General features: G+C 36.5%; 2 protein-coding genes across 2 annotated transcripts; both read right to left on the bottom strand.

Annotated features, from left to right (window-relative positions):
- Positions 1-12,256: 12,256 nt before the first annotated feature.
- LOC122351014 (taste receptor type 1 member 1-like) lies at positions 12,257-15,749 on the bottom strand. The gene is given in 8 exon segments (XM_043247830.1): positions 12,257-13,290; positions 13,476-13,596; positions 13,887-14,099; positions 14,318-15,070; positions 15,175-15,472; positions 15,571-15,657; positions 15,659-15,701; positions 15,704-15,749. Coding segments are annotated over 8 exon segments (2,496 nt in total). The 3' UTR covers positions 12,257-12,355.
- A 2,621-nt stretch (positions 15,750-18,370) lies between these two features.
- On the bottom strand, positions 18,371-23,993 carry LOC122349927 (Golgi membrane protein 1-like). The gene is given in 10 exon segments (XM_043246067.1): positions 18,371-19,102; positions 19,247-19,429; positions 19,513-19,647; positions 21,232-21,412; positions 21,489-21,594; positions 21,684-21,786; positions 21,869-21,923; positions 23,554-23,733; positions 23,827-23,913; positions 23,916-23,993. Coding segments are annotated over 10 exon segments (1,191 nt in total). The 5' UTR covers positions 23,961-23,993; the 3' UTR covers positions 18,371-18,986.
- Positions 23,994-24,805: the final 812 nt, after the last annotated feature.

A 24,805-nucleotide genomic window follows, 5' to 3' on the forward strand; every position in this document is an offset into this window, starting at 1 on the left:
TTCGGCTCGGCGAAAAGCTGAATATGCGCTGCACCCGCTGCTTATTTATACACGCGCTGTGATCAGCGGCAGCTGGATGCGATTAGCGCATGCCAATCTTCAATTGGCTCGTTTAGATACACTCGAAGTAGATTGGTCTCTCGAAGCGAGATCCCAATTCGTCGGTCATCCGACGTGACTCGGAGTGACCGACTGAAAGGGAAACTCATTTAAAAGCAGTCAGGCTCATATTCTTAACATAATTTTCTTAAAACACATTTCAATTTGCTTAAACCACCATATTCCTTGATACAAACATACATTTCCATATCTAACTCACAAAGCATGTCAAATCATTTTTAAATAGAGCATTACACCACAAATGTCTTTTCATACTTAGATTGTACAAATGTTTGAAATTATAAATTAAACTTTTGTGTAATCCTCTAAACTCAGGGTTTGGATTAAAATCTCTAGTTTTGGATGGTAAATTTTTTTTTTTAAAAAGTGTGTGCAAATATACTAAAGACTACATATGTACACAAGGGTTATGCATCAATGTTTGAATATTAAAAAAAAAAAAAAAAGAAAAATATAAATAGATGATGCTACAGACTTGTACTGTGTTCTTACTGTATAATGTTCACCCTAGAGGCTGAAAACCAATGCTGAAATAAAAAAAAAACACCACTATTCATGTTTGCATATACATTTGTAAATTTGTTTACCCAAGTTCCTGCAAAAATTTTAATGATTTTACATATGTGAGATTAATCTAGATTTGTTTAGATTTGACACCCCACAAAGAGTGATACTTTGTTTACTTCCCAACACAAATTATATCAGGACTGCTCTACTGTATTGTTTTGAAATAAGTCACTATAACTCCCGAATGGTTTGCTCTGTGGCAGAATTGATTTACTGAAGTTTACTGTGTACTTATTAAACTCTGTATGTATGTTATGGAAGCAGGCTTAAACAGAGGATCAGAATAAACATATAACATTTATTTAAATCAGTTTTTAAGTCAACCAATAGGGAGCTCAATGGATAGATGAGGTTTACAGTGAAGGTTTTCTTGATCTTACAGGAACTCATGGATGAGACAGATGAAGCACACACACCTCACAATGACAGATGATAGTGACATACACTTGAAGACATTAGAGGGAACAGCAGAGAGAACACAAGAGGTAAGTACACAATGGATGTAGGAATATAGGTTATACGCTGGAGCAACACAGAGAATCCCCTTTGAATGAACACGACTGGACACTGGTGTGGTGCGAGGTGTGTGCTTGATAAGGGTGCTAATTCGGGCTGGGCCATATATATCAATCAATATATTATGCGCATCTCGTCAGTAAAGCCGGTTCTTTGATTAGTGGTAAATCTTCATTACCTGTCTTCAGATGGAGCGCCAGTTTACATGCAGAACCCCAGATCACTGACTACGCAATATGAAAACAGGTGATGGAGATTTGCCATTAATCAAAGAACTGGCTTTACTGACAGTGCTTTGATGCAACCTGTGTTGTTAAAAGCGCTATATAACTCTGGCAACGGTGTACTCTGTGATTGGGTGGTGAGTGAGCAGTCATTTCAAAAGCACCAGTCTCTTTCAGTCTCTTTTTCCTTTATTAATTAGGTTTTCTCTAACTGGACAAGCAACTGAACAGTAAGGCAGTGCCTTCTGGGGCATGCAGCTGGCTTCCCCACTACTGCACCACTACGGGCATGTCGATTGTCCCTTTGGTGTCCCCTCTCACAGAGCTTGAGGATGTGGCTAGCGCTACCAAACACATCCCATTGACTCATTCTGACAGTTTGACTCATCTATGCAATTCAGTCAGAGACTGAATAACTGAGCTCCCTATTCTGCATGAGTAAATTACTGTCCTCCTGGTGAAGGATGCAATCGACCCTGTCCCTCCAGCCAAGATAAAGCAGAGTTTCTACAGGCTCCCAAGAAAATGGGCACAATGAGGTCTTTATCTCTGCTGCGGGAAGTGAGCATCAGGAACCTCAACTGCTTTGACGACTAGCTCATCATGGCCCAGTCGAAAGAAAAGTTGTTCAATCACAGGGCTTTGACACTTCAGCCAGTTGGGGATTTGGGAAATGAGCAAGCTCTGCCCTGTGTAGAGAATCTCTTTCTTTGTTGGACTGAGTATGATGGCGCATCTCCATTGACAATGCCCAATCAGTGCTGCACTGAAAAGTTCCTTCAGAGACAGGGCAGTGGTGACACTGAAACTCTTTCAGAAGCTCCTGGGCAAATAGCACATAATGAAAATAAAGATGATTATAATCATAAAGACATGCAGGAATCATGCGTGTATCCATTATTATTAATACATACACTTTCATTGCACTGTTCACTATAACATCAGTACAGTACTTTAATTTAGCTGTCAAAATGAATGTACAGTAAATGTTTTACAATGGATGTTCACCAAAGATGCGTGTTTTGGAAACGTTTTTAAGGTTCAGTAGTGTTAATGTACAGTAAATGGAAATTAGAAGTTCCAAACATACACACGATTTCTTGTTATGACAGAGCAACTGACATGAAACCACCTTTAGTGTGCTGAATTGTCACACATTCAGAATGTTTTAAATTTATTTCAATTGTATTTCAGTAGGGCTGTGCATTCTGTGATTAGTAGTAAATCGCCATCACCGGCTTTCAGATGGAGCAGCATTTACTACACAGAGCCATAGTTCACTGACAAGCTATGCAATATAGCGTTCATTATCAAAGGCAATTCATCTGACATTATGAGTGAGATATTGCCTAGCAGTAGCAGTAAATGCTACTGCTTCTGTTAGTTTTTAAAATACGATTCTATTCTGATTAAAGCTTTAATACAGTAGTTAATACTGTACATAGCTATGTGAAAAATATCTTTCTGACACTGTATAATGGAACACAGTTTATTGGAGCTGATGATCAGGTGAGAGAGAGAGATGCAGAGCAGGCAGCATTAGAGCACTGATTTTGAAACCTGTAAATTCATTATAATCATTAGAAAAAAGAATCATGATTCATATGAATAGATTTTTCATATAACATTAAAATTAAAAATGTCAAATTAATGCCTGCAAAAAATACACATACACACACATATATATATATATATATATATATATATATATATATATATATATGCAGTTATGGTGTGACGGCACATAAAAAAAGATTGTGTACAAAAAGAAGAAAAAAATGTTTCTAAACGAAAGCTTATGCCTTAAAAATTTTGAGAAATTACCATGGAGAAAAAGCAGTCTGCTTTTAATAAATAACTCAAAACAGAAAGATTGTGCCAAAACAAACAAAAAAACACAATGTAGTTTGAGAAAGGAATCTACTGTAATCTAATGTGCATTTAACATTAATCTAGACATGTTTAGATCATGTTTGCTCAGTCCTATTCCTGGATATCTCCCCACCAGACTTCAGTTCCAGCCCTGCTCCAACACAGCTGTCTGTATTTAACAAGTGCTACTGAAAAGACGAACTAGTTCAGTTGTGTTTGATCAGGGTTGGAGCTCAACATCGCAGGACAGTGGCTCTTGAGAAACAGGACTGAGTATCCTTGGTTTAGGTAAATACTGAAATGCTGATAATGAAAAAAGTTATTAAAATCATATCCATAAAGTTATTAATGCTTCTAGTAATATTATACTCTATAACATCAAAACCTATAACTTGGAATGTTTGATATCTTGAATGTTTACAATTGAATGTAACAATTTTTTTAATTAAAGACATTTTAGAACAGTGACTAGAAATATTGTATAAATGCTGCTGCAATAACAGAAAAGCAACAATGCCTTTTCTTACCTGAAACATTCAGTGGCTTTTGAGAAGACAGGTGTTGCGGTTAGAAAGTATAACTGATTATGAGTCAGTTTCACCTGCTTTAGTGCAAATAAAAAGTGACAAAAGATGCATCCCAAACAAGCCCCAAAAAGGCAATGGTTTGTAGGTGGTGGCTACATACAATTGCTCTGTCCTTATACTTCCTGACTGATTTGTCTCTAGTTTTGTGTTTTGTTACAGTCCTTCTCACTACATGTAACATGAGGCAGTACCTGCAACCCAATCAGGTTGCACAGGTAGTCAAACCCCTGCAGAATGGCACATCCATACATTCTGGCACAAGGACGTTTGGGGTGTCGAGGACCTGTGCACAAAGCCCAGCACCATGCAGCTCGACTGACATTTGACAGAGAACACTAGAATGGGCAGGTCTGCCACTGGTGCCCCATTCAAGGATGAGAGCATGTTTACAATGAGCATGTGACAGAAGAGTCTGGAGATGCCTTGTTGAACTGTCTGCAACATCATCAGGCATGATTGGTTTGGCAGTGGGTCAGTGATGTACTGAAGAGGAACATCCTTGGATAGTCAAACAGACCTCCACATACTTGCTAGTGCTACCCTCACTGCTGCAATGTACCAGCATGAAATCCTCAGAGCCTATGTCAGGAATTATGTTTGTGTGTCAGACCCTGGGTTCTCCCTGTTGCATGACAATGCTGCCGAATGACAAAGGCATTAATGCCACTGATTGGCCCCCACATTTCTCAAGGTCCTGAATCAAATTTAAAACCTTTTGGTTTTACCAATGGGTTTGTGTTTTTGATTTCCATTGGCCACGGTCACGTAAATTTGTTCGTAAATTTGATTTACAAAACTTTAATATTTTGTTCTGTGAGAGCCTATGTGTTTTGTTTTGTTTTTTGAGCAATACATGTATATTTTTAGCAATATACTTATTTTTCCAGGATTTGTTTAAAGTGCAGTTCCATTTGTTTAAAACACTATATCCACTGATACAAACGACAATTTCCATACCTAAATTTACAAAGTTTACATCAGTCATTTATTCAGTAGAACTCTGAAACAAGAAAGTAGAAGAGGCGAAAGCCTTTCTACTTTGCATGCTGTTTGGCCAAGAAACCAAAATCAGTCATATGGATCAAATTATGTGGCCACATACAAATGGCAGGATAACACCTGTTCCACCACGGTGTGCAATTTGATCTGACCTGGTCACAGTATTTGAAAATCACACAGCATTTGTTACATTTTTACATTTTCTTACACGCACGGACTCACATTTTATATTGTTTCATTTTTGTGTGCATTTATTGGCATCGCACGTTTTAAAATCTGTATCGACTGAGAGTTTTTTATTTTTGTAATGACACCATCACCATCAGATGACACCATCATCCTTCTGTGTTTATGTTCTGTTTATATGAGGCAGTGAGTATTGTATTTATGGATTATGTACAGATGACTATGGACTCAACAGGTCAGCACAATGTTTTTGCTTTGTTTTCATTTAAATTGTTATTTATTCTATAGGCAAAAATTATAAATTGACAGTATGTGTTTTAAAGACTTTTCAAAGTGTTCAAGTGTATTAATGACATCCCTGTTGTGTAGTCAGTTCTTACCTGTTAGTTACATTGTTTGTGCTCACGGGTAAGGTGAGTTCCTACTATTCATTTACTATGTGATTATTTGCATCTGTTTGCATGCATGTCTGAAGTTAACATAACTTGAGAGATATGTGCTGTGGCCTGCTAATACCTGGCAAATGGTTCTCCTCGTTAATGCTTATTTTTTATTTTATTGTCTTTATCAGATAAAAGTCTGAGATGTGTCCTTTGCATTTTTCAATGCCCAGTGTTGCTGACCACATCATTTTATATTTTATATAATATCAGTGGATGTTATTAATAAACATTACATTTTCTGTTACTTCGCTTGCTTAGTTTGTCTATGTATTTATTTTTCTGTTAAATTGAAACTTAATTGCACTTTTGCATAAATTGAAATTTATGTCAAAAATGAATAAAGCAAAAATATGCTCAGTCCAAGTTCGAATAAAAGCCAGTTTTATATCCCCTCCTCTCAAAGTATTTCTTTTTCGTTTCTTATAAAATTACATTTATTTAAAAATAAAATAGTTTGAAGCATTTAGTTGGGACCATTTTTTTTACATTCATGTGATAGGCTAGCGATCTACTAACATGGCAATCTTAGTTTTCATCCAGTCTTCCAGCTGCACTAAAGGCGTGCTTATACTTTGAAGCTCTTCACAGTCTCTGAATATTATGATATTGGTGTTTCTGATCAGCACGGCACGGCTATGTGGCAAAAATTGTCCATTACAATTGTACAGTAGAATGTTCTCAGCGCTGTACTAGTCGATTAAATAATGATAATGGACTAGGCCCACCATTGCTTTGCAGTCCGCCATTGCTCCATGATCTCTGTAGGTGGTGGGCATCTGGTTACTATCTTGTAAGTACTTGATCAGTATGATGGCACATGAATGAGCATGCCCATTCAGTGCTGAGCTGCCTGAATTAATTTAGGACAAAAACCACTGGATACAGCTGACTTAATATGCCCAATATCCTGAAGTGTATTCTGTACATTGAGTAGTCTTGTTCTTATGGTGAAGACCCCCAGATATGCCCCATCCGAGTTGTGCTTCCCTTTCTGAAAGACAGGTGGCAGTGGAGACCGTCCCTGTCCAGCTTAAGAGTGTACATACATGTTACATCACGATGCAGTGGACAGTAGGTCTTTGGGAAAGCAGGAGATTGAACCATACAAGACTGCATCCTTCGAAGGACGGATTGGTATTAATTATTTTGATCCATTTCCACTCCCCTTAAGCATCCATGTAGCAAGCCACCAGCAAGCCTGGTCTGTGCCCCAAACCTGGTTGCAATTTACACTGCACTGTCGTCCTCCTCTTTTCAACCAATCACTGCAGTGCTTTCAGCTACACACAACATTGCCCAATGGCATGACTTCTTATCCTTTCCACTCTCTTTTTTCTAGCTCCAGCGACAAACACCACCATGAGGCTGGCTCCACTAGTCACTCAAGAACAGCCATCTTACCTTTACTTTTCTGGTGAGGCTGCCTCCACAAATGGTTACGGCCCCACCCTATCTTTTTAACCTTTCTCTCCAATCAAAAACCTCACTACACTTTATTCACAGCAGTCTGACCGAATGCCATTCTGGAACCACACCCTGTGCTAATACCATCTACTCTCAAATTTTCACAGGAATTTCAAAGCGCAGACCCTGAAGACGGACCGTCGCTGATCCCAGTAAACCTCTCCTTGACTTCATCACTCTGTTCTATCCTCAAAGCAGTTTCACCCAGAACTATTCTTTCACATCTATCAGCATAGTGACATTTCAAAGCATTTCAACTCTCCTATACCCTTCCATTTACATATTTTTCTCTCCATGCAATTAGTGATTATAGCTAAAATTCCATTAAGAGCCTCCAATCCAGGTCTCTTGGAGGTTCAGGATTTCCAAAGTAAATTCAAGGTGGCTTTCAAGAGTAAAGACAGCAACTTCTCTGGTAACGCTAGAGAAGGCAGCATTGTGCTCATATTTGCAGCTTTATCAGCCATTTTATAGGCAAGATGGCAGGAAAATGCCAACAAATTCCACATTTCCAAGGAAAGTCTGTCTCCTTTAGAGACAATTTCACATAGTGACATCTGTGCCACGCATTAACTTTGAAATGGCACTATAAGTAATTTGCACAATCTGACATAGTTGCATTTAATATTTCACTGGAAATTAAGTGCTGAGCATCCAGCCAAGGACTGGCCTCCAACTGAGCCTGGTTTCTCAAGGGTTTTTTTCTTTGGTTCTTTGCCGCTGTCACCTCTGGCTTGCTTAGTTGGGGACACTTAATTTTTTAACGTTCATTGTCACTTTGATTACAGAGACTGTCTACTTCTCCCTCCCAAGTAAAGCCGCAGAGAAATACCTGGAGGTTCGGAGAGAAATTCTTGCTCACTTGGTCCTGTCCTCCATCCCTGCCACCTAGCTGTTCCAGGACTGGGAATACAAACCCCATGTACCGTAGCTATTGGCTGCTAGAGGGGGATCCATCAGCACAAATTCTCAAGTTGGGGGTAATTTAACCATCTCACAGCCCAGACACCCAGGTATCTCTCGTACCACTGGTCTTGTACAGAACACCTGCTGGTGGCCCCAGATGACTAAGGACATTGCTCAGTATGTTAAACCTTGTCAGATCTGTGCCCAATCTAAAACACCCAAGGAATTGTTGATCATAAAGCAGGAATGTATAGTGTCTAGACATTTGATAGATGCCAGCTTAAAATTTTCAACAAAATTTTCCTAAAACACATTTACATTTGCTTAAACCACCATTTACAAACATGACGAAGAGGTCCACAAAGTATGCTAATTAGTTATTAATAGAGCATTACACCACAAAGTTCTCCTCATGCGTAGCAAATTTGCAATCTTCATGTCTAAGTTTTGTGAAACAAGCTGTAACCAAGCTGTAGCAGGCAGCAAGCTGTAACGTGTTTTAGCAGGGTAGTTCAGAAAAAATAATCAAATACAGAATAATAATAATAACTATGAATAAAATAACTATAATAACTATGCGTTAAGTTTGAGAACAAACTTTGAAGTTTAAAGTTTTAAATGTTTAAAGCAGTTGCAAAAGCATGAAGTTTGAAAGTTTAGATAGATGTCGCTAAAATGTTGTTAGCATGTTTTAATGTGATTTTCATGTTCTTACCATTTTTCTATTATTTCTAAAATATGTCCTGTTTTAGTAAAATTTGCATTTATAGCATAAATAATTCTCTTCAGCAGGTGAAACTGGTGATGGTAAATGCAAAGATTAATGGGCTGACGCAGAAGCTTGGCCACTGTCTTTAAAAAAATAAATTAAATTAAATGCAGGATTGCATCTTTACACGCTATGTTCAATTAAATGCATTGCTCTTAATATCTTTTAAACCACTGTTCGTTTAATTATGTACTAACTGCACTCAAAAAAATCTGGCCCTCTGCATTTAAGTAATCACTGGAAACTCACAATCAGGTTTTATGGTAAGTATACTTCAAATTAAATTCTCCCCCTAAGTATATAAAATGTTTTCTTTCCTCAAACTAATAAAATAAAAAATAAACAACCACAATGTTAATAAAAAACAGATTCCAATATCAAATTGAAATGAAAATTACACTGGTTTTGAGCACTCAAATAAATCCTTGGTGGTATACTCTCTGTTACTCGCACAATGAATTAAACTGTCATTTCCAGATATACAATCCACATTCACGGCACAAAATATATTCCTTAAAGAATCCTCTTTCTGAAGTAGGTTCAAATCTGTCCAAAACGTTTTGATATCAGTTTTCTCAATCACTTATCTCAAATCCAACGATGCAGCAGTAATTCACTGTTCCTGAAATCCTTTCCTCTTGAACAGAAAAGGTAAAGTTCCAGTTTTTGTAAACTCTCTTAACTTTTGTCTTCTTCTTTCAGATTCGATTCGGTCGGCTCGCCATCCAAGAAAACATCCAAAGCAAATCCACTGAAGAAAAAAAAAACTGACCAATTAAAATAAGCCAGCGTTTCAAATTGGTGTAATCTCAAAACGAATACTCTTACATAACTATTTATCTTACATTATGATAAACATTCTGTTTCACAAAATCTAACAATAATATTTGCATAAATTGCCTAATATGTCACACGTGAGCCCTTATGGTAGGGAACGTATCAGATTCTGCGGCCACGTGACCTGCAATCCACGTGCGGTTAACGATCATCAATTTAAAAAATAACAGTGCAAAATACACATACATTTCAATAAAGATTTAAAACGTAATTGTAAAAAATAAGCGCATGACCACAGTTTAACGACATTTAAACTGAATAACTCACCATATCCAGTATTCCGTCGCAAAACTCAAAAAAATAAAATTCTTTGAAACAAAAATAATTACTGGATGTTAGCAATCGAAATCTCCCATCTTCAATCACCACAAAAAAACAAAATTCTTATCTCACTCCCCAAAGTATATTTTCGTTAATTAGGAGCTCTACTTCAAGTTTCAATCTTTCTCCGCGGCTTCCTCATTCCACTCACTCGTCAGAGAGAAAGAGCGCATAAAGCGTCTCATTGGTCAACTACGCCACATCTAATTTTTATTTATTTATTTATTTTTCCACTATTTACTTAATTTAAATTAACAATTATATACACATGAATTTCCAATAATAATCACAAAACTACTTATAAATATATACAAAAATAATTGTAAACCTGGAACAAAAGTTAGTCCGGGTTACATGCGCACTTATTTATAGACCTTCAAATCGTAATAAGAACTTTATTCAGGATTTCTAGACTTTTCTGTCAAATATACTGTAGATAAATTACTGATCTTGGGTTAATTAAATATTCATGTATGTTGCCCTTCCCATTATCTGGTGAAGAAGTTTGAACAATTCATTAACGGGCCTATATATACGTAGACATACTATTGATCCTGTTTTATCTTTTGGCCTTCCAGCTTGGTACTTATGTATTAAGGAAAGCTGTTTGCCTGATCATATGTCTGTCATGTTCAACCTATTACTCCCATATTGGCCCCCAAGTGAGCAGAATACAGTTTAAATGGTTTAAGTAATGCCATCAAAGAGCCACCGTACTGAGGATCTTATGATGCTGTTTAATGAGACCTATACAATGTCTTGCACTAAGACCAAAAGTCTTTAAACTGAGTTTGCACCCTTGGTTCAGTCACCATATGTGCAGAATCCCATTCAGACATAATTTCCTGATGCTAACCAGCTCTCGAGCATCTGCCGCTGTGCACATTTGCTCCCGGAAGGCTCTCTTTGAGGCTGTCTCATCAGTGTTCATCTGAGGATGTTGATGTGGAGGGCATCAGTGAGGATTTGTCACCTTAGTCTCCCCAGTTCGAGTAGCTTTTGGAAGTGATAACTTGCGCTGTAGCCAAGGTGAACATCAATTGGCCCTCCAAGCCACAAAAAAGCAAGTTAGATGAACACTTTCTGAGGGCGAGGCCACCACCTCCATGCCAGAGCTTGTTCTTCCCTGATCTCCACATCGAAGTGTTGAGATCACAGAGTAGACCATTCTTAACCTGCCTCTTCATCTGCGCCTCTGATTATCACAGCAATGCAGACAGTTACCAGGAGGCCTGTAAACAAGTGCTAGTGTTCCAGTGGTTTCTGGGGCTGCTGGGTCGAGAGTCCCACCTCAGAGGGGTGTGATCAGCAGTGCTCTAAGCTGGGGACTTTGAAGGTAATACTGGAGCCATTCCCATTTTGGACACTGTGCCTTGTTCTCTTTGGGGAACCATAGTCACATGCGTACCAGGTAGACTTTCTCTCCAAATGTAAACATTATTCAACATAACATATTCATGATTGTTTTCAGTCAGGGTTTAGGACGCATCATAGTACTGAAATGGCTCTGTTCAAAGTGTCAGTTGACCTCTTGCTCACTGAAACAAATTTTGTAGGATGAGAAGTAGAAGGAGGGAACCCGTGAACATTTAACACTTTAATAATAAAATAAACACAAAAGTGAAGTGGCAGCCCCTCGCAGATGACTGCTGTACACAAAACACAAATAAAGTCATGATCCTCTCTCATCTTGCTCTCCCTGCTCCTCCTTGGAAATTGAGGCTGGTAAGTGGCGCAGGTGTCGCTCATTATCATTCAACTCCACTGGTCTCGCTTCATTCCCATGGCTCTCTGCTCCACCCCACTCACTACACTCACTTTTATTTAGTATTTATTTTAGTCCCTTGGCCACCTAGGCCAGTCTTCTCTTTTCCTCAGCTAGCAGGGTGCAAAATCTGATGAAGCTTTGACTTAGCAGTTGTCTTAGAAATTCGGATTTGATTTTCTGCTGTGCAATGTGCATGTTTCAGCACTTGACCGCTGTCTGTGAGAATATTACCCCCTTCATCTTCTATCACGTAATTCTTGTTTTGTTGTGATCTTTTGAGAACTCTGAGTGTGCAGTAGGCCTGTTTGCTGTTATCAAACAATGAGTCTGAAAGAGTGATGTTACATTATGATGTATATTCTTAAATATTTGTATAGAAAATAAAAATGTATAATGTGAGTCTGAACAGTCAGTATGACATCAAATAGCTGATCCACATCTGCCAAACTGATACTTGGACACTAAGTCATTTTGAAAATATTCTTTATTACATAGACATGCTTATTTTTTTTTATTAAAAAAAACCTATCACATTTAAATGTAAATTAGCATATAAATAAAAAGTAAAAAAAAATTAAAAAGTTAAATAAAAACATTTTGTATATTTATAACCTCTTTTATTCTCATAAATCACAGTTGCTTAATGCAGAAAAAATACAGAATAGATCAATATTCTCTACTTTGCCTATGAGCTTCTTTAAAACTGTGGTAACATAATAGTAAAGAATCTAAATAACTAGTTTAAGTGGTAATTCTTGATACACAAAAACTATTGTCTAAGTCCTACTAATGGTTTGGGTGTAATTCTGAATAGATGTTTGAAAGTATGCCGGAGTGTTTTTTTGTGGTTGGAATATTATAATGTAAGATTTTGGTATGAAATAACTAAAAAGAATTCCATTTATACTGGATATCTGGGCCATTGCATTAAAAATTACTATGTATTTGCTCTTGATAGTGATAGCGATAGTGAAATATGCGATCCAGGTCAGATAGTACAAAATGAGACTAAACGTGATTGACTTAGCCTCATTGTAATTTTTTGGCAGATCTCTTCCCATATAAGAAAACAGTAGACACAAGAAACCAAGAAACCAACTTATAAACACTACTACGGATATGGTTATAAAGTTCCCCCTTTCACAGATGAGTAGAAGTTGGTCTTTAGACGTCAATGTGTCAGCAATGAGTTTGACAGGATTGACAGTCATCCATATCACACATGAGATTAAATGAATGAAAGAAGCAAATGCAACGAAGAGCCACTGGCCATTGTGTTTTACCCAAAGGCTGTGCAATCTCGGGAACTGAGCAGCCATTTTAAAAACACAAACAATTTGAAAAGAACGGACAGTCAAACACGAAATACAGACAGTGAAGAAAAAAGCAAATATAGCATTTCTTAGAAGGCAAAATGCAAATGTGGGTTTTCCAAAGAAAAAAAACACGCTTATGCTAGACAGAAACAAACTAGTCAACATGAGGAAACACATGCTGCCACCAGCAGACTTCACCACTGGTGTGTCGTAATTGTAGGCAAAAATGCAAAATACAGCAATAAGGAGAAAAATCAAGAATACAGTAGAAATCATAACAATAATGGAGGGAATTTCTGTGAACTGTACATAGACAACAGAACGAGTCTTACATGTCGTGCTGCCCTCATCAGACCATTCACTCTCTGCACATGGAAAACAGGTGTAGGGGTCCCCTGAAAAACAGTAAAATTAATATAGAAAACGTTTAGTAATTGTGTTTTGCTAAGAGCCACAGTAATGATAGTCCTTTCAATTGATTAATGGAAGTCAATAGAATGATTTCCCTCATTTTTCAAAATACCTTCTTTTATGTTCTGCAGCTAAGGTAGAACATAACAGAACAACTTAAAATACTTACTAGAAAAATCTACATAGCTGTTACGTGGACATTTTTTATATGCAAAACAGCAACTATGAAAACCTTCAGGTTGTCTTGCATATCCCGCCTTACACTCAACAGAGCAATTTGAGAAAGGAACCTTTAAGGAATAGGAAAACATGTTATTAAAGTGAACTATTTTTACACATATTTTATACTTTTCTGTACATTAAGATCAGTGGCCTCAAACAATTAACACAGCTTGAAAATTAAACATTATAATTTCTAAAACTATGAATCAAACTTTTAGATCCGCAAACTGTCAGACACCTAAAATTAAACCCTATAGTCTTTATTCCAAAAAAGCTTAATTAACTTAATTAGCTTTGTTTGGAGAAATGTATTTTAAAGCTAAATGTTTAGATGATGGTTCAACAAAAATTTACTTACAGCACCAATGTCATGCCACGGCATGCGAGTGTTGTCAATGATGAAATTAATTTCTGGAAGTTTATTATACATGCCCACCACCTCAAACTGTGGAGGATTCACATCAGTGCGCCAGAGCACAACTGCATAACTGATGGTTGGATCATAATTTTTATCGTATTTCACCTGACGGCCATCGAGTGAAAAATTCAACTTCTTTATTTCTTCCAGGAGCTATTTTGTGTTCAAATAAAAAGAGACAAATCATTTCTAATAAGTGTACAATTACAATAATAAAACTTTTGTTTTATTCACAAGGTTACTTTAGAAAATTAAATAACCAATAACACAATGATTAATATGCAAAAAAAAATATATATATTTAAATAAAACATTGTTACTTCAGTAACACAATTAAAATAATTAAACTTAATTTAAATGTATTCACTAACCATGTATGGCTTGGCTATTGTGTTTTTGTGACATTTGTTCATGTCGCACTGGAGAACTCTATGTAATGCATGAGCTATGGTATATATGGCAGAATAGATGGAAAAGGAGTGTGTGGAACTCTCATTTATAATCTCCTCTGCAGTCATTAATGAACAGTAATCACAAGCTTGATTACAAGTCTTGATCTTCCCCTGGCGTTCACTCTCAGCTCTATCATTATGGCCAGCATCAGTTGTTCCTCTTGTTTTATAGATGAAGTCATCAAATCCAGGCAATGACAAGAGTCTCTCTGCAATACCAATGACTGTGCCAATTTTCCTGATTCCTGGTTCTCTTGGAATCTGTTGATTCATAGCCCATGAATGACTTGCAATCCATACTTTGTCCTGGATGTTGTTTGCTATGGCTGCTTTGATCATTTTGCTTGCGTATTGTGGCAAAGCAAAAAGTACAATGACTTTGATGTTGAGTTTGTCAATCTTTTTAAGTGTTAGACTGTAACTTGTGTCTAGACTTAGTCCCTCTTGATAGGCCAAACAAATGCCTGTATTATTTATATACTTGTTAAACAGCTTTAGTCCGTCTGTGCTGTAATCATCTTGACTACCAATAAAGGCAACCCAGTTCCATCCAAACCACTGTATGATGTGAATAATCATCTCTACCAGGTCTTTGTTGCTAGGAATTGTTCTTACAAAGGAAGGATACTGAAGTTTATCACTTAATGCATAGCTAGTAGCTCCATAATTCACCTTTGAAAGAGAAGAAAACACTCCATTAGCTTTAAAACTTGGTCCTTAACAAAATATAGGAATAAAAGTGTGTAAGCATTTTTTTATCTAACAGTGTAATTTACCATTGGCATTAGGTTCATTGTGAACAGTGGTGCAACAGTTATAGTTCTTGTGCTTCCATATGGCCCTGTTAAAGCAATCACTTTTGGCTGATAGTTGTTGAGTTTTTCTTTAGGTCTTATCGAGCCATTCTTTGAGATGAAATTTAAGACTGAATGGAAATTCCTTGTGTTAGAACAATGGTCAAAAATTTCATATCCCAGAGATACATTGGGCAAAAGAGCTGAGGAATTATTGATCTCCTCAACGGCAAACTTCATTACTTGCAACATTTTATAGCCAGATTGTGAGAAACTGTGCCTTAAAAAACAGTGACAAAGTTAATAACATGTGACTTTGAGGAAATGCTTCTTTGATTTAAATCACTCTTAACTCTAGACTGGTTAAAATATCCTTACCTGAAACATTCAGTGGTCTCTGGAGTGAAAACAGGTGTCACACGGTCAATTTCATGTAAAACAAAAGGCCACCCAATAAGTAATCTCCTCCAATCTGAATTCAGATGTTGAACAAGAAACTTTAAAAAGGAACAATTAGTAAAGCACAAAAGAAAAACGTAAATGCTTCTGAGAAGCATGGTTAAAGTTGGACTGCTGATCATAAAGCAGGAATGTATAGTGTCTAGACATTTGAGAGACGTCAGGCTCATATTTTCAACTTAATTTTCTTAAAGCACATTTAAATTTGCCTAAACCACCATTTTCAAACATGATACAAATGTCCATTTCCATGTCTAACTCACACAATGTATGTTAATCAGTTATTAAATAGAGCATTACACCACAAAGGTCTTCTCGTACATGGAAAATTCTAAAAGAATTTGAATCTGCAAATCAAACTCTTCTGAGACAAGCTACAACATTCTCAACCCATCAGGTTGGATTATCACAAAGGTTTTCCAGTTTGGAGATAGTGAAAAAATATATAAAAGACGTTTTATCTGCAAGGTAAGGAAGGAGCATATTCAGATATTCAGCACAGGTGGAGCTCATTTAATTGATCAACATTTAATTGATTAGAAAACCCAGATACCTGGCAATTGAATGGCAAATTTGGCCTGTGTTTTTTCTTTTAAGTTCCAAACAACTATAGACGAACTTTTTCCCTTTGTACAAAGAAATCACTCACATTATGTAAAAACTTATGACAATATGAATGTATGAAAAAAAAAATATATATATACAGTATAGGCTACTTCTACCCAAGCATTTAAAAGCAGTAGGTGAGCAAATGAGTATATTTGAATCCAGAGTATTTATAAAACTGTAGCCTGTAAATACATGATTGTCAGAACAATGTGTTTAAATTAAGCTTTTGTTTCATGTGCTGTTTCAGTTGTCAGAGACATTAAACATCATCACTCTGAAAAGTTTATTAACTTACAGTATTTTCCAATCGTAGTGTATAATTTATAGTACAATTAATTGTAGAATAACCAATTAATACTTTCCAACATTTTATATTGTTTTGCCCCAAAATGCAACACAAACTGGCTCACTCTTCTGTTTTTTAACAGATTAAATGTGCTAGAATTTGAAGGTAGCTAAAACTGGTAGCTAAATGTCATAATGGCAAATTCGCTGATCTATATACAGATGAATAGTTCTGTGGGCAAGATAAGAACATAGATAAGGTTTATCCAAAAGGTCACTGTATAGTAAAGAATAAGGCCCACTTGGTTAATCTGGGATTCATGTAGGGTTCCACTCTTCTGGTCAGAGTTACAGAGTTCTTGATGAAGCACCAGCAAACGTTTGCAAAGCCCAGGAACTCCATAATGGTTGTGGGAGTAGGCCCAGATCTTACAGCTTGGAACTTCACCTTTTTTTGTCTTGATAAAGTCTTCACTGATGTAATAGTCAAAAACTACAATGAATACTGCCTGAATGAGCATTTATCTGCATAGAGGAAGAGCCGTTTTTATTGAGGACCACCAAAATGTTGTGATGAATGGGTCGTTGACCTTGCCATACAACATGATACAATATTTATAGTGGGTAGGTGGGACACGGGAAAATGCACGCCGGTGTAGGATAGTGATTTAATTTGAAAAGCCTGGTAATCAGTGCAATGCCATAAACTTATATCCGTTCCATGAAGAAGACCTGCTTCAACAGGCATAAGATTTCGCTTTTAAATAAGTCTAAAGGACATGATTAGCTGGATCAGGTGTGTTTAATTAGGGTTTGAGCTAAACTCTGCAGAGCTGCGGCTGTCTAGGAATTGTGCTTAACCTCTGATATACAGCCTTGTTTCTATATTTAATGAAACCATTACAGTTAAACAGAAAACTGAGTTTGGTAAAAAATACAACTGAATTTAATAAATCGAATAAAAAAAAAAAAAAAACTATTTTGTTGCCAAGACTAATTAAAACTTCAGAAAGAAAAAAGAAAAGAAAGGTTTAACAGGACAATTTAGTACAGAGTCATTGGTGGAAGTGGAAAAAAAGACATAAGACATAAGGTTTGTGATGAGTTTTAGTGATCAGATCAGAAAATTATTTGCATTTAGCAATCTTAGCCTTTTGAAACCGAATTCTTTATAATCTCATATGAAAACCGATATATTTACTATAGTGCTGTCAAATGATTAATAAAAGTTTTTGCATTTTGTTTGCACATTATGATCGTATACTATGTATATTTATTATGTGTATATACAGTAAATGCAAACACATGCATGTATACATTTAAGAAAAATATGTTATTTATTAAATATGTATAAAAAACATAAATATCTTCTAAATATATACAGTATGTGTATTCCTTTTGATATATATATATATATATATATATACAGACATATACATATATATAAATATACATACACACTAAAAAAATACATTTATAATGTGAACAAAAACTTTTATTTTGGATGCGATTAATCACGATTAATCATCAATTTTCTATTACCTGCATCTTTTCCCAGGTGTGCGCTGTGAAGTATCTTATTGATGCGTGACTCAGGAGGTGAATTAATCGGACGTGTTTCAGTCAATCATATAGAATATCTTTTAGCTGCAATTTTCAATATGTTCAAAGATTGTATATGTGTATATGATTTCAAAAAACAAGCTGAATCCAGACTTGGTTAATTTTGCTAAACAAAGCTCAACCTTAAATAGAATTTGTGGAGGTAAGCTATTCTACTGTATTATATTATATTAAATTAAATTAAATGCACTATAGGCAGAAGTGCAACTGAAATATTTATTAAGATCAGAAATTCAGTAAGAAACCCATGTTTTCTTTAAAAAAATTACAGTTCCCAACATTAACTGTTAAAAAGAAATCATAATGCAAAGATTTAAACATAAAAGTAACTTTTTACAGCAAATAAAAACTGGATTGCACTGTTAAGTGTCTTTCTGTCTAAACATCTAATATTCCTATGCACTTTTCAGCAGCTAAAATGTTTAGACAGAACATAAACCTTTACGACAAGACAAAGTAGCTTTTGTAACAGAACAGCTGTTGCTTTTGTTCGAAAACAAAGCATTTTTCATTTTAAGAGAGAAAATTCACCGCGGCGCATTCGTTAAAAGGCTCGACGTCAGAAGAGTAGTAGTTACATTCAAGTTCAACCTAAAATCAGTACTAGAAAAGAACGTTTTCACCATGCCTGTCCTGGTAAGACGTATGAGATTTGAACTCATATCCTTCATTACACAGTAGTGCAGTATTCACCCAGTCTGTACAGCGGGCGTCTTTTCCCGCCGCTGCGAGGTTCAGAGCGGCCACCGATGAGAGTCTCTGACGGTCTTCAGCTGGAGGGACTGTTCCTGTCAGCAGGCACATCATGTGATCGGGGACTACATCTCTGCAAGCTCAGCCTGCTTCTCATCCTCGGACTCCGGCTGGTTGTCATCGTCACCGTTATAGTTTGCCACATCGTCCTCTAGATCTTGACCAGCACCTTGATTTTCATCTGAAAAACAGAAATTAGAATAACAGTAGATATATGATAATGCAGATGAATCAGCTTTCCGTGACATGCTGTCGATTACCACAGAAATAAATAAATAAACAGTAGATCAATTGCATTGTATCACGGATATTTCTGCATGAGCACCTTTAATCCTGGAGAGCTGTTTTTCTATCTCGCCTCGTTGTCGTGTACATAATGGCTTCATCTTTCCCAATCGCTCGTCTTCCTCTTTCCTGTCCTCGATTTTGGCCTCTTCCTCTTTCTCATCTCCAATCCCCATGTCATCTTCCTTTGGGTCTAAAATCCCAGCTTCATCCATTACAGTATCTGTGTGAAGACAGAGATTAGTAATGTGTGTGTGTGTGTGTGTGTGTGTGTGTGTGATGGCTGGTTTTTCTCCATTTCTCTACCTCGTCTTTTTGAAGCCGGTGCTTTAACGTCCACCTCTGCCTCTGGAATTTCCTCCTTGGCTGGTTTGTTAAGGGTCTCGTTCTTATTGGTCGGTTTGGAGGTGGGTATGGGCGGCTCTTTTAAAACTACAGCATCTTAGAGGAGCAGACAATGTTGTTAGAACACGTGTTGAAGTTATCGAGATAGTCTCTCTCCCCCACGTCGTTGGTCTTCTGAATACAATTTAAGATACTTTGTTCGATATAAGTTCAACCGTAATATTATGATATTAAAGAAACATAAAACCTCATTTTCAAGGCTTTGTTCGCAATGACAGGCTAAAGACAACGGAGAGTTCTGAGCACATTTCTAATTAATTACGACTGCCACCAGGGGGCCAACTGTATTTTAGCCAGAGGTAGTGACAGGTCTTACTTTAATTTACATCCAAGTTCATCAGAGATTATCAGAAAATACAGAAAAATGTAAGCATTAAATGGATTTTGGGGTATGACGTTTATGTGTGTTTTCTTTTAAGCCAAATGAATGTAAGCTTGCAGGGATGGGGTTTAAGAAAGACAAAAGAACTGGAAAAGTTGGGCATATGTTATCAGAAGAGAGAACTCTACCAATACAACAGAAGATATGCATTATGATATTTTGATATAAAAAAACTAAATAAATCTGCATGGAAAATCGTTCAAGATAATATCATTAACATGCATTTTAAAAGATTTTAAATCATGTTTTTTTTTTTTTTTATAGCTTCGCTATGACTTTTCTGAATGGTCTGACTTGCATTAAATAAGGGACTCAAGCCGGTAACCACAAGAAAATTAAAACAGGCAACTCATACCTTCCTCGTCCTTTTCCATAACTAACTCAAATCGGTTAGTGCATCCTTTTTAGCCTGTGAATCCACATCTGGTTTGCCTAAAGTAACGCAAATAAAAAAAATCTCAACTCCATAGGTATTTATATATATATTTTTGTAGTAACGCTGCCATAGAAATTATGATTTTAAAAAAATCTTAGTTGAAAAAATAATGAATAGTTCACCCAAAATTTACTCTGGATTTCTGGTAATGCTTTACAATAAGGTTTATTAGTTAACATGAACTAGGAACAAAGAACACTTCTACAGCATTCATTAATCTTTAATTAAACGTTAATTGTAGCATTTTCTAATGCATTATTAAAAATAAAACATTAGTTAGTGCAGTGTGAGCTAACATGAACTAACAACGAATGAACTAATATTTTTATCAACTAACATAAACAAAGATTAATAAAGAGTGCAATACATGCAGTGTTCATTGTTTATTCATGTTAATTAATACATTAACTCACGTTAACTAATGACTCATCATTGTAAAGTGTCACCGGATTTCTTTATCCTGTTTAACATTTTGAAGATCTTTTTTGTGTTCAGCGGAAGAAAGAAATAAAAGCCGTCATTTTCTCAGTTATTATTACTGATGCTCGATTATAAATAATAATAGTCCTTATTTAGCGTTGCGTCGCAGGAATAAATCACTTTTTTGAGGTGTGGAGGTTGTGCTGAAAAATGGCAGACGAACGCAAGCTTGCGAGCAAAAGAAAAACTACACAAAGCGGATGAACAGTTCGAGAGATCTCAACAACATGCGCTATGTGCATCAGGCATAAAAACCTAGTTTGTTAGGGAGAGCTTTGCTATTAATCTTCTGATTGAGCAGACTTAAACAGGCAACCCGTACCTTTCTCATCCTCATCCATAACCAAGTCATCGATTTGGTTGTGAGCATCCTTTTTAGCCTGCGAATCCACATCTGCTTTGACTTTCCGAGGTTCTGCCGCATTCTTATCTGAACGGTTTGTAACAGGAACATCAGGTTTGGCTTTTAAAAGAGAGGATTTCAGGATGGAACCATCGGCATTCTGTGAAGGCCAGAGATCGTGTCACCAAAAAGATAAGAATCACCATAAAAAGAGCCACTTTTTCGCATGTCTGTACCTGCGGTGCAACTTTTACGGATGTTTTTTGCTTCTCCAGTTTGGCAGCTAAGAGTTTCGCGTCGCAGTCCTCTTTCATGGCGTCAATTTGTTTGTTACACTGAGTCCTGCACAATCCCATCACACACAGCCGTTCTCACCCCCATCGAGCTATTTCTTTCGTATTGCGAGTTAGAGCATTCAAAAATAAACCTACATTTCACCGGTGGCTTTCTTACTGATCGTGTCCATGCTAGTTTGACAGGATTTCAGCTCGCTCTGCATTTTATTCACATCCTCCATCAACGACTTCATGCGATCTAGAAACAACACAGACGTGAAGGGAATACGATAAGCATCCTAGAACACATACAGCAGGGCAAATATGAGGTAGACACTTACTCTTCATGTCTTGCACTGTTTTAGCACTAGAGGAAATGTTGAGCTTCAAATGCTCCTATGACAGAGAAAAGAGTTTTTTCAGTACTAAAAACAGACCTAGCATAACCAATATGATATTTTAGCCATCAAAACCTGACCTGCCTACCCAAACAGCATATTTAGATACACTAACAGACCTGCTTATAGACTTTACATAGGCTTATAATGCCCTCATTACATTTCTGTTTCAAGCACTATAGCACCATCTAGCGTCCAATGAAGGTTTTGTTAATAGCAAATTTTGTAGTAATATTAACACTAAGGAACAGATGAAGTGCTTTACTGTCGAGTGCTTTAATTCGGTTCATGAAATCGAGCGTGTGACACGTTGCTCACAGATGGTTAGCCCAGTTTTGGTCAGTGATCTTGTACCCAGAATAAAACCAGCTCCGGAACAGGTTAGGCGTGTAGCTTAGGTTACTATGGTCATGAACACCGCTCAGACTAAACTTACCTGGCTAACCAATAAAACAGGCTTTGTGTAATTTGTGTATTAGCCCGTTAATTTAATTTTTGTTTTTGTGGTTCTGCTCAGGTAGAAACTGATTGAAAAAATCTTCTGCTGAACATAAAAGAAGGTATTTTGTAGATCTGTGTTCAACAGAAGAAAGAAACCCAGGCTGCAAGTATTCGATTAATGATGAAGTAAAATAGTAATAATGTAAAATATTATTACAATTTTCAGTATATTTTAAAATGGATTTATTCCTGTGATGTATGTATTATTCCTGTGATGTATTACTCCAGTCTTGGTTAATTATTTATTTCACAAATATACATGTTTAAAAAAAAAAATACCTAAACAAATACAACCTTAGTGAGAGACTGCTATTAAAAACATTAAAAGTAACATTAAACCTTTATGTTCCACTTAATAAAACATGTAATTCAGGTTTGAGTAAATGATGACATAACTACATTTTTGTGGTGAACTATCCCTTTAAAGTTTTTCCGCCCTTTATTTATTAATTTTTACATGAAATAACACTCTAAATAAGAAACTAAAACTGCCAGCAGGTGGCAGTAAACGTCTCTATCATTCATTCATTTGATTTGTTTAAAGGGCTGATTCATTCGGTAAGTGGCTCTCTTAATGAACGGGCCTTTGATTCACACGATTCGTCCAAAACACGGATTCATTCGGAAACTAAACACCGCCGTGTTCCTCAGAGATTTTTATGCTGGCAAAACTGAGCAAAAACACAACATCAACTGTTATATCAACCGTTGTATAAAATAAATGCACCATTTGAGACAAACAGCACTCGTGATATTGCTCTCATGTGATAGCGCTTATCATATAATAAAAAATATGACACAAAAATTGTTGAAAATCGTCATTATACCCCCCCCTCTCATTCTATTCTCCTATTTGATACTGTTCGGTGCTTTGATGCAATCTGTATTGTTAAAAGCGCTATATAAATTAAAGTGATTGATTGATCGATAACTGCACTGTTTCTATATGAAAACCGCGTTAAAATATTTCAACCGTTTTTTATTTTATAGTTAATGCCTTAAACTGACTAAGCCTTAATTCAAACATATTAATTATTCAAACTTATTTAAATTTATTATAATAAAAAAATAGACCATATAAGAAAAGAATGACTAAGAACTGAGAGTTTTCAAGAGTGTTTTCATACCCGTTCTTGTTTCCAGGTGCTGAGAGTGTTTTCCTGCTGTCTCTGGTGGGTTTCCTCCATTAACTCCAGCTGCTCGTTCCGTCTGCGCATCTCCTCCTCGGCCTTCAGCTTGCTCTGCTGCTCTCGGTCTCGGTCGGCAGCCAGCTGCCTCATGCGGCTCTCCATCTCCAATATCCTGCTCTGGAGAACAGCAAAAAAAAAAGGAAATTATAGGTAAGAGCCACTCGCTTCACCACTGGCCACAGACTACGGCTAAATCACAGAGCGTCAAACCTGCAGCTCCACGTTTCTGGAGTTGGAGACCCAGTAGTTGAAGCCGAGCAGGAGGACGCAGGCGATGAGAGCCGCCACAAGCAGAGAGACGGAGAGCGACCGCCACGTCGACCGTTCCCGAGGGCGCCCATCATGCTCAGTCACAGTCCCACAAACACCTTAAAATGGGTTCCTGAAAGAGAAAGAGCAAACTTTATGTAGCATGCTTTGTAGCCAAAATATGCAGATAATGACAACAGGGAAACACATAAATGTAATGATTAATAAGATCCAAAATAAACATATTTTTTGGCCATTTAAACACAGACAGCATTATTAAGCATACAAAAAAAACTCAATTCAGATTTCCAGAATATGCATTAACGGAACATTGTTTTCAGGAATATTTCAAAAACAGCATTATTTTGTTTCAGAGAATTTCTGAATAGATCACACACAAGTTTGGTGACTGACTAATATATTTAGGTAAATTCAATCAAATTGCTAAGATGTCGTTTCATTGTAAAATTGCGCTTCGATTCAACATCAATAAGCATTTAATTTTTTAAGCAAATAATATTTTACATATGATGCAAATGTACCGTTGATAGGTGACGCCATTAGTTTATGGCCAGTTGTCTTTTTTTTTTTTAAATCTAGCAACAACCTCATTAGAATTAGGTGACACAGTTGTTAGTTATTCTTTTTTTAATAAGGTAATTTCTCCCAAATAAATATTCCACGGGTATAAATGACTGAAGCAGAAGCATTCTGATGACAATGCATTTTAACCATTAATGAACATCTCGACTGTTTTGGCAGGCTGTAAACAAAAAAAACGCATTTGTTAAGCCTATAAAGCCTTCCGCTTCACATGTCTACAGCCTCTAAGCGTCTTTATCATATTAAACTTTGCAGTAAAACCTGTTGTATGCAACTTTTCGCATTGTTTTATCGTCTCCACAGTAAAAACTGTATAGCTTTGCATAATCGTAAAACA

Source organism: Puntigrus tetrazona, chromosome 8, assembly GCF_018831695.1.
Source record: "Puntigrus tetrazona isolate hp1 chromosome 8, ASM1883169v1, whole genome shotgun sequence".
Lineage (NCBI taxonomy): Eukaryota > Metazoa > Chordata > Actinopteri > Cypriniformes > Cyprinidae > Puntigrus > Puntigrus tetrazona.